This window comes from Siphateles boraxobius, unplaced genomic scaffold (genome assembly GCF_051911475.1).
Source record: "Siphateles boraxobius isolate OS27281-9 unplaced genomic scaffold, OSU_SipBor_1 104, whole genome shotgun sequence".
Taxonomy (NCBI): Eukaryota; Metazoa; Chordata; class Actinopteri; order Cypriniformes; family Leuciscidae; genus Siphateles; species Siphateles boraxobius.
In genome coordinates, this window is record NW_027508705.1 from 2,317,926 (window position 1) to 2,334,094 (window position 16,169).

Genomic DNA, 16,169 nt, shown 5'->3' on the forward strand with positions numbered 1-16,169 from the left:
AGTCACTTCTGTGGTTCCCTGCTGGCTTCATTTCAGCTCATTGGGGTTTGGTGTCTGTCTCAAATGGTTAAATTAATTTTTGCAACGACTGACAGCATTTATTGTTTTGGTGGCAAAGAGAACCTGACAGATGCATTCATCATATATTAATCTTTATTATATCTCTTATTCTCTCCCCCTCTTTCTCCCTTCTTCAGCTGGTTTATGAATTCTTCTTAAGATTCCTCGAGTCACCTGACTTCCAACCCAATGTTGCCAAAAAATACATCGACCAAAAGTTTGTAATGTTGGTGAGTGTCCTTTCTTCTGATCTACATCTGCATCTTGGTTTGTCCTCATCAGCACACAATCAGAGGAATATAAACACTCCCTCTATTGTGAGGGTCAGTAAGGAAACTGAAGCCAGCTGCAGCTAAAGGTTTTACAAATATGTTGCAGTAAAGTGTTCAGCACTTGCCGGTGTAGAATACTAAGTCAAGTTTAAAGCAAGAGTAGATCATCATGTTAATATCTAGTTGTGCTAGTGATGTCCCGATCAAGTTTTTTGGTCCCTCCGATCCGAGTCATTGAATACCGAGTATCTACCGAGTCCCGATCCAATACATGTGTTTTCCTAGTGCTTGGTGCACACTTCAAGTACATTAAAGTACACTTCAAGTACATTAAAGTTATTAAAGTCAAGCAACTCCGCAGCCGAGCCGACCCCGGGATAAAATAGTCAGAATATTATAGGCGTACCGTAGTGATTCAGGATAAGTCAAAAACACGGTTTGGCAAATGGATTCATGTTGTACTCGTTCATTTTGAACATAAGTTACGGACTGCAGCAGCTGCTGATACAACGGCGTTCTGTTGCGCACGCGTGAACTTAACTGAGTAGTACATGACTATGCACTCACACAAATGCGACCACAACATTTTTACTCGCCCATTCTCAAAAAATTGTCGCAGTCTGGAACCCTGCATCACTAAGGAGTAATACCAACGTGTGTGTGCTCACCAGACTTCACATGGAATGCAAGAACAAAGCAAATTAATAAATTTTATAGAAGCATAATATAATTGTAAATTATTAATATAAGTAAACAGTCTGTAATAAAATAAGAACAGATGATACAACTACAAGAAATAGCACAAATGAAAACAGCAGAACAAAGATAATGTGTAATGCCAACAACTTCTCATATAGTCTTACGCCAGTATCCCTTATAGTCTTTTGAGGGATTTGTTTAAAAAGTGCGCATCAAATATGCTTAAAAGAAGCTTGAACGTGTGTGACACGCTAGAACAGACCTCATTGGTTCTTGCACGCCACACGAGTTGATGTTAAATAAAGGATCAGGCTTATATAGCTGATACCGATCAGTTAAAAAAAATCTTAATCGGCCCGATACCAATCCTTGAGATCAGCTCGGGATGTCCCTACTTTGTGAACTTTGGTGGACAGATTTTTTAAATTATTATTATTGATGATGACACTGGTATCTGGAGAGAAGGATTCTGAGCCTAGAATTGTATTGACCTAGCAGTGTTTTAAGAGTAAGTTTAAGAGTGGTTCACTTGGTATGTTTACATACACTATTTTTCAAATAAGTCTAATCCGATTTCAGATTCTGAAATTATTGCTTATTTGAACCCTAAACACTGCAGTCCGATTCGTTGACATGTGCAATTACATGTATTCTGAACAAAACTTCAGCGCAGCCACCGGGTTCATAACAAGAAAAAGCCACTGGAACTGTCTTTTGGATTGATGACATAACAAAAATGAAAGCTGAGATTTGTCACAAGAGCTTTTTTAGAAAATATTTAGCAAAGATTTTGTCTTGTGCTTTTACATGCTTTATTTTTTTCCTTTTGATCAGATTATATAAGGTCTACACTAACTGTTTGTTTACAAGTGTTTACAGGAAGGCTTTTCAGTCCGATTGAGCTATCAGTCTGATTATAAACTGATTTATTTTGTGATGCATGTAAACGTAGCTTCTGGGATTGGGTCTCAGAACTAGGGGTCGACCTTTCAGGGCCGACACCGATTATTACAGATCAAATAGACCGATAACCGATATTTTGAACCGATATATAGCCTATGTCTGGTGTAAAAATGTAAGTTGATGTCAAAATTAATCTCAACAAAGGGTTTTGACAAATACTTTCTTTAAATTATTTTAAACATATCTTTAAATCTGAGAACTGTTAATAATAACATTATTATTATTATTATTATTATTAATAACTTAAAAAGTGCAGGGAGCACCCAGCAGCATTTTGTAAAACTTAGACTATTTTAATGGTTAAATTAAATTTTAGTAATCAAAAAGCATTTCTAATTAATTAATTGCTTGTGTGTGTGTGTGTGTTGGGGGGGGTAAATGAAATCACGCGTCTAATTAAAAAGACTGATTAAAAATTTGATGAAAAATTACATTTTTAGGGCCCTATGAAAAACCAAACTTTTATTTTGATGGGTTGCTGTGGAGATCTTTGAGTTTCTGTGTGTTTATGATATGACAGTAACTTTACTCAGTTGAAGCATTAAAAAGCTCATGAAGCGGCTCTGGAGATGATGATGTTTATGCAATCATGTCCTCATATAATGATGCGGCTGAAAACAGTGCAAGCGTCACGCGCGTGTGTGTGTGTGTGTGTGTGTGTGTGTGTGTGTGTGTGTGTGTGTGTGTGTGTGTGTGTGTGTGTGTGTGTGTGTGTGTGTGTGTGTGTGTGTGTGTGTGTGTGGTAAATGAAATCACGCGTCAGCACCATTCATTTAGAGACAGGCAGGATTCATATTTAAATGGTCTTTTTGCGGTTTGAAATTCAATTTGATTTGTACTGACCTGCTTTTTATTAATTAATCAAAAAGTTGACAAATTCCGTGACATTCCGCTTTATACAGTAAATTCTGTTTTTATGTCAGGATTCCCGCGATTCCGACCGTGTTTTCTGCACCGTGGAAATCACCTATTATAGTCCTATTATATTGAGGTGTTTTGCAACTACAGTGTAGTAATTTATTGCTACTTCAGCAAAGTCTGCTACTGCCTTAACTTTGAGAGACAACTGATGCATGATCAGTGAAGCAGATCCAGTCAGCAAGTGCAGTGTGAGAGTGCAAAACTTTCAGTGCCTTCAGCTTTCCGCGCTGATGGGCCGGACTCGTGACTCCCAACAAATCAGATGTGCGGGGTATTGGTCTAGTCTACAGAGTGGTGAGATCCGACAGAGGGGGCTGAATCAGAGCCAAATAAAGCACACTTCAAAATTAAATTATTTTATCGGCAAATAGGTTTTGAAAATGGCCGATTCCGATAATCATAAAAATGCGTAATATCGGTGCCGATAATCGGTCGACCCCTACTCAGAACCCATGTAATGATTGAGCTAATCGATTCAGTTCACCTTATTTCTTTTCAGCTTCTGGAGCTTTTTGACAGTGAAGACCCCAGAGAGCGGGACTTCCTAAAAACCATCCTGCACAGGATCTATGGAAAGTTCCTGGGGCTGAGAGCCTACGTCCGTCGACAGATCAACAATATATTCTACAGGCAAGCTGTCCTTTGCATATGGTTCTTTCGGCTATCAAAATGTTCTCATTCATTAAATTTGTAAGAGTAGATGCACTAACTGTGAGCTCTTTGATGCAAGTCTGTCTTTGAATTAGCCAAGCTTGGCATTTGTGAGAAAAGGGGAAGCTCTTCCAGAATTCATCCATTGAGTCGATGTCCTTAATCTCGCACTGTAGGTTTATATACGAGACGGAGCATCACAATGGGATTGCGGAGCTCTTAGAAATCTTAGGAAGGTGAGTGTGACCACTATCGGTGTTGCCATGACAAATTTGAAGGGAGGTCTTTCTCTCTTTGCTGAACTGAAAGAACCTGTCCATCACATGACCGATCTCATGTTCTTCCCACAGCATTATTAATGGCTTTGCCCTGCCACTGAAAGAGGAGCACAAAATGTTCCTCATCAGAGTGCTTCTGCCTTTACACAAAGTCAAGTCTCTCAGCGTCTATCACCCACAGGTACGCTTAAGGAAAACTCTTCTGAGGGTATTTGTTTTGTTGAGGACTTTTATGCTGAAAGGAGTCGGTGATTATATGAAAAAATTCTAATTTAAAAATTCTCAGTATTAAAACAGTATTCTCAAAAATTTCAGTAATTGCATTAACTACTGTTAGTTCAAGTCATAAAATGTGATTGGCTCACTGGCATTAATCATTTAGTGTAACACTGGGATGTTTCTCCGTTTTTATCAGTCCACTTATCATTTTGAGCTTCTATTAGGAAGAAAAATAATCCAAACTCAAAATTATGCTGTAGTATTGAATACTGAATGCAAGACTCTGATTGGCTGAACAGCACTCTTGCTTGTATGATTTAAAAATAAAGAAATAATATTTAAAAATACAATTGTATTTTCTTGCATTTGAAAAATATTCTGAACCAAAAAAATTAAGCTTCTGTATTTTTAAGGTCAACTTGAGTGCTGTTACTTTACAGCATATTGGAGACCTTTTTGGCAGCTAATAGTTATTTCAGATGTTATTTAACAATCTGAGGAAATGCGTTCAATTCAATCATTTCTCTTCATGTTTGACATTAGAACAAGGGCAAATAGGAAAGCTTTACTGCAACTAAGGGTTTTGGTTTAGTTCACACCATGAGGATGCACCTTTTTTCTAACAAGCTCTTGCATTTCCTCCTCCTCGGTCATATTTGAAAGTGAAACACCCATGAATTTTGCATAACGACATGTGAAAGAATTCATATTTATATATTTCCCTCCTCTGCTTCACTGTATCCATAGTTTATACGTATTAGAGGTTATGATGTTTTGCACAATGTATTAATAGAATTAGGAATAGCAGTGGCTCAATATTAGTCATCCTATTGTGTTCATTTTGGTAAAAAGAAAAGTAATTTTCTGTGCTTTCAGCTGGCCTACTGTGTGGTGCAGTTTTTGGAAAAGGACAGCAGCCTCACTGAACCTGTAAGATTTACAGCATTGGCAACTGCACCGTTTTCTGTCACTATTATTAACATTTCTTTCAAGTATTTTTCTCTATATATTCTTTATTCATGGTGAACTTGAACTTAACTGGTGCAAAGATGACTTTCTCAGCCATTTGTCTTCCTCTTCTGCATCAGGTGATTATGGGCCTGCTGAAGTTCTGGCCTAAGACCCACAGTCCTAAGGAGGTGATGTTTCTGAATGAACTGGAGGAAATCTTGGATGTCATTGAGCCCTCAGAGTTTGTTAAAGTCATGGAGCCTCTGTTTAGACAGCTGGCCAAGTGTGTATCAAGTCCACACTTCCAGGTATGAAAGCACTGATATCGTTCTATCACTGAACATTGGGCATCTTTTACATATCGTCGATGTCGGGCAGAAACCTTGTATCTCCTTATTTCATCTCTCTTTTTTTCATAAATCATTACTATTGGTAACCCTTTACGTCTGTCTATGGGTTTTGCAATTATTTAACCAATTATCCTTATGGACATTTTTGTTTTCAGTTTTGTTTTTTGATCATTTTGCCTGTATTAATACTAACTCCATAAAATTTGGCACAGGTGTTTTTTTTACTGGAATTTTACTATTTCACCCCCATTTCCTTTAAAAAAAAATCTATTTTGCACTAGGTACACAAAATAGTTCCTCAGCACCATTTGGACAAAAATGTCCGCATTGAAAACCATTAAAACTGCAATATTTAATCCCAGGGCCATTTAACTATAAAATGATGCAATGCTTGTTAAGAGGCTTTCATTCTGTTGGCAAGGCTTCAAAATTAAAAATTGTACTATTTTTTACCAGATGGTGCCATTTTCTCAGGTTTGGCCTATAAAGTAAATACTTGCTTTATTCCTGTTTTCTGCTTCGGCATATTATAGAGGCAATTGGATCAATTATTCAGCGATAATTGTGTGGGTGTGTTGGTATGGATGTCTGAGTGTGGTTTTTATGTGTGTAATAAAAAAAAATTGTGTGTGTGCTTGTAATATTTGAGAGAGAACAGCTCAAATGCAAATATAAAATTTTGCTGGCATCTAATGGGAAAAATCTGTTACTGCACCCAAACAATATCTTACCGAAAGCAAATTTTTTGAGATATCATCCTCAAAATTGAAACACAACTTGCTTAGATTTATGGCTTTGAATTTCTATCAGTTTTAGAGTTCAACATGTTTCATAAAATATACATTTTATATAAAATAATATTCAAAAATCATTTTACTTCAACTTAAAACTATATAACTTTTCTTTTTCTTTTTTACTTTTTATAATTTTTTTACTTCAGCAATAATCTGCCATGGGTTTTCTTTAAAATGAGACCAAACTTAAGTCTGTGCTCCGAAGCTTCAAATTTTTATGACAGTTTTTTGACACAAACATTTTTGTCCACTATGGACCTATGTGTAACTTTTTTAAATTGATTCACAAGGGTTAAAAGTATGTGGAGCTTGTGACTAAACCTCGTCAATCCATTGGATCCTCAAACTGTCAGTCAAACCTCATAACTCCACCCACCTCTATCGTGAATGAAGAGCCGCACACAGTTCGGGCCGTTTCTGCTTGTTTGCAATGCAAGAGTAAATAAAGACCTGGTTCTTTGAATACGTACAGTGTTTTATTACTCATGAAACACTATATATAAAGGCTAATGTTTAATGTATTTGTGGAGCGGAGAAGACAATCCAAGCATTTGTCGTTGAGTCGCAGCCAATACTGTCCGAAATATCCTATGCAACGTACTTCGTCTTTAGTAACATGAGATTTTGGCCGAAAAATGACAGAAAAAACGAAGTGCCCACATAGACACAGTAAACTTTCTAATCTGTGAGTTGATAGAAACATACTGCGATGCACTTACTGCCTCAGATGCGCCCCTTCTAATGACGGGCAAAACACGCATGTAAGAATTTCGCTGGTCAAAAACCTTGCAACTCCTTTTGAGTTTGATTTCGATTAAATGTTCATAATAATGACACATGCAAGTGTCTGAAACCCATAATAAAGACACAATATCAAGTTTGAAGTGAACGCGGTGTTTAATTATAAAAAAAAAAGTGTTTTTTCCAGTTCTTTAAAAGTAGCGTTTTTGGAGGTTCCCACCCGACAGCGACGATATGCAATAATATAAAAAGAGAGTACTAGCATATGCATGTGGAGTTTCGTAGCATGTTTGAGTGTGGTGGTCATTGATCTGTAATGTCATGTGTGTTCCAGGTTGCTGAAAGAGCATTGTATTACTGGAACAATGAGTACATCATGAGCCTGATCAGCGACAATGCTGCCAAAATCCTCCCCATCATGTTTCCCGCTCTCTACAAGAACTCCAAGAGCCACTGGAACAAGTACAGCCACACTTTGACAGATTGTGTACAGTCACAATCTGTTTTTCTCCAATAAGACATATCTTATGATGAATGAACACCTGAAGGAAAGAACGTTCTGTTCAAATGTCTGGAGTAATAATGCGGTGTTTTCTCCGGCAGGACAATCCACGGGCTTATCTACAATGCTCTTAAGCTCTTTATGGAGATGAACCAGAAGCTGTTTGATGACTGCACTCAGCAGTACAAGGCTGAGAAGCAGAAGTAAGTGAATGAGGCAAGAAAGAGAGAATATGAGGCGAAAAAAAGGTGTACAGATTGTAAAGGCTTGTTCTGACACAAATTGTTTGAAAAGGTCTTGTCAGCAGTTGTCATTTACTGTCTCAAATCCTAGTGAACTACAAAGAGAGAGACAGCATTTTGGGCATCGAACATGCCCAGAGATGATGTCTAGGTAGGCAGTTCTCTAGATTTTGAGACTCAGTGACTGTCTTTGTTCTCTAAGCAGAATTACTAAGCAAGCTGGTTTAGTTGAGCTAAGCTTGTGGCGACCATATGTATCCATATATACATACGAGTTATTTTCTCTGACATATCCTAAACTCTTTGTTGTTTTCCTGTTCTTCCCTAGAGAGAAGTACAAACTTAAGGAACGGGAAGAAATGTGGCATAAAATTGAAGAACTAGCGAAACAGAACCCTCAGGTAAACACCCTCCGCTTAAGTAACACTGAAGACTTGAGTAATGACTGCTTATTTTTACTGCATTTTTGATCAAACTATAATGCAGCCTTGGTGAGCATAAGAGAAAATACTGACTGACCCAAAACTTTCGAATGGTAGTGTACACAACTACTGACAGTTTGATTGTGTCCTATTTGACTGTATCTGTGTTTCCATCTAAAGTTGCGAAATTGAACTTGTGTGCAAAATTTGAACATCGCATAAAACATTTGCGAATGATGCACACATTTTCTTAATCATATTTAGCCAGAGATGGTCTTACTGACTTAGCACCAGTTTATCCAGAAGTGACGATTTTGTTCTCTTCAGCTCACTGGAAGGAAACGGTGCAGACAAAACGTACTCGGTTACTAACGTAACCTCGGTTCTCTCTAAAGAGGGAACGAGTACTGCGTAATATCTTACGCTATGGGGAAACCTCTTTTCCACGAGATATTGAAGCCAAAAATTATCCTTAATTTTGAATTAATGTAAAACGCTGTGCGGCAGCATGCAGACATAGGCAAGACGGCTCACGCGCCTATTGGCTGCCCTGCGGCAACAGCAGCAGCCTATCGAGAGAGGCCCTGCGTGACGTGATACCCAATGGGGGTGCTTCGCGCCCATTTCGTCACATCCCGCCAGAACAGGCATGGCCTTTGCCTATAAATACGCTCGACAGGCTGATACAAACTGGTTTTCATCACTGAAGCGAACCAGCGCTGTTGTATGCATGGCAAGATACGCAGTACTCGTTCTCTCACGAGAATATATCTCGTACTGCGTAATATCTTACGCTATGGGGAATACAATGCACCACGCCGTGCGTACTTGGATCCGACACCAAAGTCCCAAGGGCAGTAGCCCGGGGCCCATATAGTGCATAATCACCATAGACTCACAGAGAGTCGGAGAAGAGAGGCTACAAGCATCATTCCCCATGAAATGGCATCCCACAGGAGCTAGTTATGTTAACAGTGTTTCACGCAGACAGGGTGAACGTCTTCAGCCTGAACTGGGTATAAGTACGGGTTATTCAACACCCATGGAGCTGTTCTACAATTGCAAGAGTATAGCCCAAAAAAAGAACCCCTTCACACACACACACACACGCCAGTCAGACCAAGTGCAGCAATGCATCACATATGCTTAAACTTTTATGTAGCCAAGCAACAATAATTGCAGCATGCATCCACTGTACACACCGGGACGTGATGGAGGAAATATTGTATTGCAGTCTTTGCGAGACCTTGTTTGTATTTCATGTCAGCCAAATACAGACAACAACAAAAAATTTAATTCCCCAGCCTGTTGGTTTTTAATAAAGATTAGGAGTACTAATTTTTCAGTTAAAACGCACGGAACAAAAAGTGCGTCAGCTTTTACTGCGTGTTCAACAACAAGTCACGTTACAGCTCTTCTTCAGCGCTAAACTACCAGAATACACAAATATGCTTAGATGCTTAGAGTGGTTATATTATAACATCTTAAAGGAAAATGCACATATGAGATAGCTTTATAACTTGCATACTATATAACTTACAGTATATAACTTATAACAGCTTTAACTGAAATAGACACAAGTTTAATATAACTATTCTGTTAATAAAACACACACAAAAAAAAATCAGATTAATCGATCGATTAAGTGCTAGATTAATCGATTACAAAAAGAATCGATAGCTGCAGCCCTACATATATCATTCATTGAAAGAAGACTATTTTACTTCAGGAAAAGTGGTTTTATTTAATTTTAAGATATTTTTTTAAGTCACAGTAGTTAAATCTGTATATTTATTGCATGTTCAAACTTTAAAATCATTCATATTAACAGGTTAATAGATGTTTTCTCTGGGAGTATATGGGTTTGGACATTTTAGAGAAATTCTAAATGAATGCATTACAATTGAACTAAACCCATTATATTTTAGTCATCTGAATTGTTTTATTTTTAGTCTAGTTTTAGTCGACTAATACTAGTAAATACTAATACACTCATTTAAACTAGTTTCTCCTCCATGTTGTGGAAAAAGCCTCTGCAGTGAAAGATGCAGATTCACAGGTGTGCCGATGTGCTCCTCCTCCTGAGAGCAACACGTTCCCCTTGTTCTGTTTCACTAAAGTAATTGTAAAGTGTGATTTATACTTCTGCATCTAAACGACGGTTTCACACCATAGTTGAACAGAAAGAGGAGCACACACGTTGTGTTTATATATATATATATATATATATATATATATATATATATATTAAACAGTTTGTTAAACTCTGTTACTTGAACATTTTTCACTGCGCTCCAAAATGTCTTTGTGTGCTCCTAGATTTTTTCATTTAGGAGCACGTGTGCTCCTTGGGAAAAACCTTAGCGTAGAACCCTGTAAATGTAGACGGCGAGGCCCAGCCTGCCGCCATACAGATATCCTGCAAGGAAATCCCACGAGACCACGCCTCTCGTGGAGTGCGCTCTGACACCCAAAGGACACTGCAGGCCCTTAGAAGTGTAAGCCAGCGCTATGGCATCGACTATCCATCTGGATAGGCTCTGTTTTGATGCAGCCAGTCCCTTGGAGCGTCCGCCGAACAAACAAAGAGCTGCTCGGTCTGTCTGAAGACAGACGAGTGGGATACATAAGCTCTCAGTGCCCTGACAGGGCAAAGGAGACTTGCATCCTCCTTCTCATCATGAACCGGGAGGGCGTACAGGGAAATAACCTGGGCCCTGAACGGTGTGTTGAGGGATTTGGGCACGTACCCGTGCCTTGGTTTGAGTATGACTTTTGAGTCATTAGGCCCAAACTCCATACATGACGCGCTTACTGAGAGCGCTTGTAAGTCCCCTATTTGCTTCACTGAAGCGATAGCCATAAGAAACACCGTTTTGAAAGACAGATGTTTCATGTCTGACAAATGGATTGGCTCGAACGGGTGAAAAGCCCTGAGCTTGACACCAGGCAGAGAACACTGAATTTTTCGAGGAATAGAGCCGTCTAGTAGACGGGGCTCTAGCCTGCGTGATCGTGTTTAACACTCCCTGCGGGAGGTTAGCGGGTACCTGTTGATGGCCCATGCATGTAGGGACCATAATTCCGGGCGAGGATGCCAAATCGAGCCCTTTGCCTGAAAGAGGAGGTCTCTCCTCACCGGTATAGGCCACAGGGGAGTGCTGGTCAGCCGCATTAGGACTGGGAACCAACTCTGGTTCGTCCAGAGCGGAACCACGAGAGGCACTGGGCATCCGTTTTCCCTGATTCTTTCCAGCAAATGAGGCAGGAGCGAGACGGGGGGAAAAGCATAGAGGGGGCAGCGGGGCCATACGTGGGCCAGCGCATCCCTGCTCTTGGAGAAAAGTTCGGACAGTGAGCGTTCTCTTGGGACGCGAACAGGTCCACTTGCGCTCTGCCGAATGTCTCCCACAGCAGTTGGATCGTCTGCAGGTGCAGCGACCATTCCCCTTCTGGGACATTGTTTCTGGACAGACTGTCTGGTCCCAGATTCAGACGACCAGGCACATGCGCTGCTTTCAGTGAAAGCAGGTTGTGCTGAGCCCAGACCAGGAGGCGTTACGTCAGCCTGTAAAGGTTTCGGGACCTGACGCCGCCCTGGCGATTTATGTATGCCACCACTGACATGTTGTACGACCGGACCAAGACGTGGCCGCCTTTTAACTGGGGACAAAAGCGCCATGGCGAGTTGTCGACTGCAAACCGTTCTAGACAGTTTATTTGTAGAAGCTTCTCCCGTTCTGACCACTGGCCAAAGAACGGTCTGCCCTCGAGCAGCGCTCCCCATCCCGAGATGGAGGCGTCCGTGGAAACCAGCTTCACACTCGAGGGAGTCCCAAAAACTCACGCCTGACTGATACCAGTCGGCTATTTTCCAAGGTTCCAGAGCCGAAACGCATTCCATGTCGATCTTGAGGCGAAAACAGACCAGAGGTCCATGCCCGGGGTGGAACTCGTGCTTTCAGCCATAACTGCAGTGGGCGAATGCGAAGCAGGCCCAGCTGAAGTACCGGAGATGCTGAGCCCATGAGGCCCAGCATTTTCTGGAACCTTTTGAGCGGGACAATAGAGCCGTGGCGGAAGGATTTCGCGGCGCGCTGAATGTCCAGTCCGTACTTTGGCGACGGACGTGCTGTCATAGACAGCGAGTCCAGCACTGTTCCCAGAAAAGAAATTTTCTGGCCGGGAAACAGCAAACTCTTTGCCCAATTGACTGTGAGACCCAGATTCTCGAGATGCTCGAGTAATGTGGTTCTGTGTTCTAGAGCTCTGAGTGTGATCGGGCTAGAATCAGCCAATCATCCAAGTAGTTCAAGACTCGCATGCCCTGAAGTCTCAGGGGTGCGAGAGCCGCGTCCATGCACTTCGTAAATCTACGGGGTGCTAGGGACAGGCCGAAAGGCAGGACTGTCTATTGATATGCCTGGCCCTCGAAGGCGAATCTCAAGAATTGCCTGTGACGTGACACTATTTGTATTTGGAAATAGGGGTCTTTCAGATCTATTGACATAAACCAGTCTCCCTGGCGAACTTGCCCGAGGATTTTCCTGGTTGTCAGCATTCTGAACTGGCGCTTCACAAGCACTCTGTTCAGCTGCCGTAGATCTAGAATGGGTCTGATACCCCTGTCTTTTTTCGGTACCAGAAAATATCTGCTGTATAGCCCCCCTTCGTTCTGAGATAAAGGTTCTATGGCCCCTTTGCTCAGTAGTTTCGCTATTTCGGCTTGAAGTAGATGAGATACTTCGTTTGTATACCGTGGTTTCGACTTACGCCGTGTAACTGCGGGGACGTCGAGCGAACTGCAGCGAATAGCTTATAGTGTTCTTTTTATAGTGTTCAACACCCATTCTGATACCCCGGGTAGCTTCGCCCATGAGTCTGCGTGAATAGCTAGAGGTAGAATGAAATCTGGGCTCTGGCCACGGCATAGCGGCGGCCGCAGAGCTTCGATGTGCTGAGACATAAACACTGTGTTTACAGTGTGCGAGGCGGGGGGCGCGCCGATCACGGCGGGCAGCCTGATCGCACTCGATTTCTCTATGACAGATTGTGGAGAGAGAGCGAGCGAGACAAACCCCGTGGGGTTGAGCGTGTCTGTGAGGGAATGTGGGCACGGGACAGCGGGCATACTCACTGCACTGAGAACACCGTCTGCTTGTGCTGACTGAATGTGTGTTGGTTTCGTTTTTACAGAAACCTTGGGACACGCATTGTGTAGTGTTTGTGGGCACTGTGTCGTGGGCACCTTCACTACAATTTTTTTTTTTTTTAGCACAATCGACCTGAGTCGATTTTATTTGTGCCGGAATTCCAGAAAATACACTATTTTTGGGATTTATCTGGGTCGCCGTAAAAATGGCGTTTGTGTGCAGGCAAGCGGGCTGTGGTACCGGCTTTTTTACTGCAAAATACACTGGAACAGTCACATTGTTTGGAACTGAACGAGCGAGAAGTTTCGGTGGAGTCTGGCCGCGGCGAGACTTAAATACCGTGGGTCTTAGCTGACTGTATGTGTGTTGGTTTCTTTTACAGAAAACGTTGCACATGCAGTGTGTAGTGTTTGTGGGCACTGGGTTGTGGGCACGTTCACTACATTTAATGCACAATTGACATGAGTCGATCTCATTTGTGTGAGCCCTGCACTGTGGCGGGCTGTGTTTGTGTGTAGAAATGAACACTGGCTGTGGGCATTTTTATTACACTCATCCATCGGCTGTGGCCGGAATACCAGAAAATACACTGCTTATATGATTTTTCTGGGTCGCCGTGGAAACGGCATTTGTGTGCAGGTAAACGGGCCATGGTACCGGCTTGTTTACTGCAAAATACACTGGAACAGTCGCATTTTCTTGGAACTGAACGAGCAGATAAGAGAGCGTCATCACAGTTTTGTGTGTTTCGGCGTTTGTTTGCAGGCGTGCGTTTTATACAACAGGCTCATTGCTGCAATACTGACATTTTCAGCCGCTCAAACTAAGAGGAGCTGAGAAATGTTTGAGAAATGGAGATTGGTCCGGCCTCGGCGGGACTAAAACACATTCTTTCCTCATTTCGCCGGTAACCCACGCCCATGGGGGGCGTCGAGCAGATAAGAGAGCGTCATCACAGCTCTGTGTGTCAGCGTTTCTTTGCAGGCGTGCGTGTTATACAACAGGCTCACTGCTGCAATATTGACATTTTCAGCCGCTCAAACTAAGAGAACTGAGAAATGTTTGAGAAATGGAGATTGGTCCGGCCTCGGCGGGACTAAAACACACTCTTTTTTCTTATTTCGCCAGTGACGCACGCCCACGGGGGGCGGGGCGGGGTAGCTTTCTTATAACTTAAAGAAAGCTAGCCGCGGTTTTGATGCTGGCCCGTTTCCCTGACGACTCAGAAGGGGGGGAGGTCCACAGAGCTCGCCCAATCCTCACTGTCCGACGCCAGGATAGAGCAGCTGGCCTTCTCTACAGATGCAGCTATCTCGTCGTCATAATGGCGGAGGCGGCGGCGCGCTGCGGCCGTTGTCCGTCAGTGAGCGACTCGATTGAAGCTGGTGGGCAAACCGGCCAGCTTTCACAGGCTGGAGAAGGCTCGGGGACCCGCTGAGTACGGCGCGACACTACAGCGGGCAGGAATGCAGACTTGGACAAAAAATGCCAGGCGAGTCCTCAGAGTCACCATGGCAATAGCTCGCTCAGCGAGAGCTGCATGATCCTTACCCAGGCGGGAAACGCAGTTGAAATGGCGGTCCTCGTCGCTGAGTGCGGCTCGGCACGAGCCACAGGAACGAAGCATCTTTAAAAAGACGCTGCTCTTTTAGATAAAGAGAGAGAGAGTGTGAGTCGCGGCGGCGAACACACTCTCAGCAGTGTAAAAGGATATTGACGCCGGAAAGCGTAGCAGGTACGGCGGCTGAAGGCGGCGAGGTGAAGGCCAGTGGCTTCAGACTCGAAGGCTCGTCCCGCTGAAGGCTTACTATCAGATGGCGCGGCTTCTCACTCTGGATCCAGCGATGCAGTAGTGCTTCGCTGAAGAGATGAAAATCAGTTTGTATCAGCCTGTCGAGCGTATTTAAAGGCCAAGGCAACGCCTGTTCTGGCGGGATGTGACGAAATGGGCGCGAAGGCCCCCATTGGGTATCACGTCACGCAGGGCCTCTCTCGATAGGCTGCTGCTGTTGCCGCAGGGCAGCCAATACATGAATATCAGATGATGTCACCAACGTCTCCTCACTGACGTCACTCAATTCTAAAACTTGTCTTCCGCCATCTTGAGTACCTGATTCGGCAAGATCGATAAGTCAGTCACAAAGGAAGTAGAGTTTATTCTCTGGCCGAGCCCGAACTTGCGGGCCGATATTTCCCGTCACTATCCTCGGGCCGGGCCCTTGATCTAGAGATGTGCACTCCCAATGCAAAAGAGTGCGGCGCGGGACTAGATTTGATGGCGAGTGCGAGCGGCAATACACTCTCTGTGTGTGTGCGCGTTGCAGGGAGAATAAAACGTTTCGCGGGACTCGCGCAAACTAGAAATATCTATGAATAAAACATAAAAACTAAAACATTTTTGCAGAAAAGCAACAAACTAAAACAAAATAGAAACGACCTACAGGCCAGAGTTTCCTCTATGCTCAAAACTGACTTTTTGTTCAAAGCTCTGTATGCTGACAAATCCTCTAATTGTAACAAACAAAGTGTAGCTATATATTATGAAAGATTCATTGTGCAGTCAGCTTAATTGATATTAACAGAGATGTGAGATCGCGATTAACTGATGTCAGCTTTTTAGGAATTATTAACGGAGCGCACTTTGCGCGCATTCAGTCAAAATCCTTCAATCATATCATGCCCAACCATGCACGCAGCTGCTTGCTTTTATGTTATAACAGTGGTTTGTGTGTGCAAACTCTCTGTGCAGTGTTTATGTTGTCTGTGGTGAGTGGATGTAAATGATGATGAGTTTACGCTAGCTTAGGGGTGTGCGATATCACGATTTATGATCGTTGATTAAAATATATCCACCATCTGCTTTTGAAGAAATGTCGTAGTATCGTGCATTCTATCAGTTGCAGTTCTGGCGCCTCCGTCTCAGCATAGGCTACAACGCCATGTATATACAC

General features: G+C 42.6%; 1 protein-coding gene across 2 annotated transcripts in view; it reads left to right on the forward strand.

Moving 5' to 3' along the window:
• Positions 1-16,169, forward strand: part of ppp2r5d (protein phosphatase 2, regulatory subunit B', delta) — a 64,161-nt gene that overhangs the window by 40,876 nt on the left and 7,116 nt on the right. The window contains exons 6-15 of one of the 2 annotated variants that reach the window (XM_077247011.1): positions 198-290; positions 3,415-3,545; positions 3,743-3,802; positions 3,917-4,025; positions 4,940-4,993; positions 5,152-5,322; positions 7,234-7,361; positions 7,503-7,604; positions 7,735-7,794; positions 7,972-8,044. In XM_077247011.1, coding sequence (XP_077103126.1) covers positions 198-290; positions 3,415-3,545; positions 3,743-3,802; positions 3,917-4,025; positions 4,940-4,993; positions 5,152-5,322; positions 7,234-7,361; positions 7,503-7,604; positions 7,735-7,794; positions 7,972-8,044 — 981 coding nt within the window. The remainder of the gene's footprint in view (positions 1-197; positions 291-3,414; positions 3,546-3,742; positions 3,803-3,916; positions 4,026-4,939; positions 4,994-5,151; positions 5,323-7,233; positions 7,362-7,502; positions 7,605-7,734; positions 7,795-7,971; positions 8,045-16,169) is intronic. The other variant, XM_077247010.1, reaches the window with a different exon arrangement.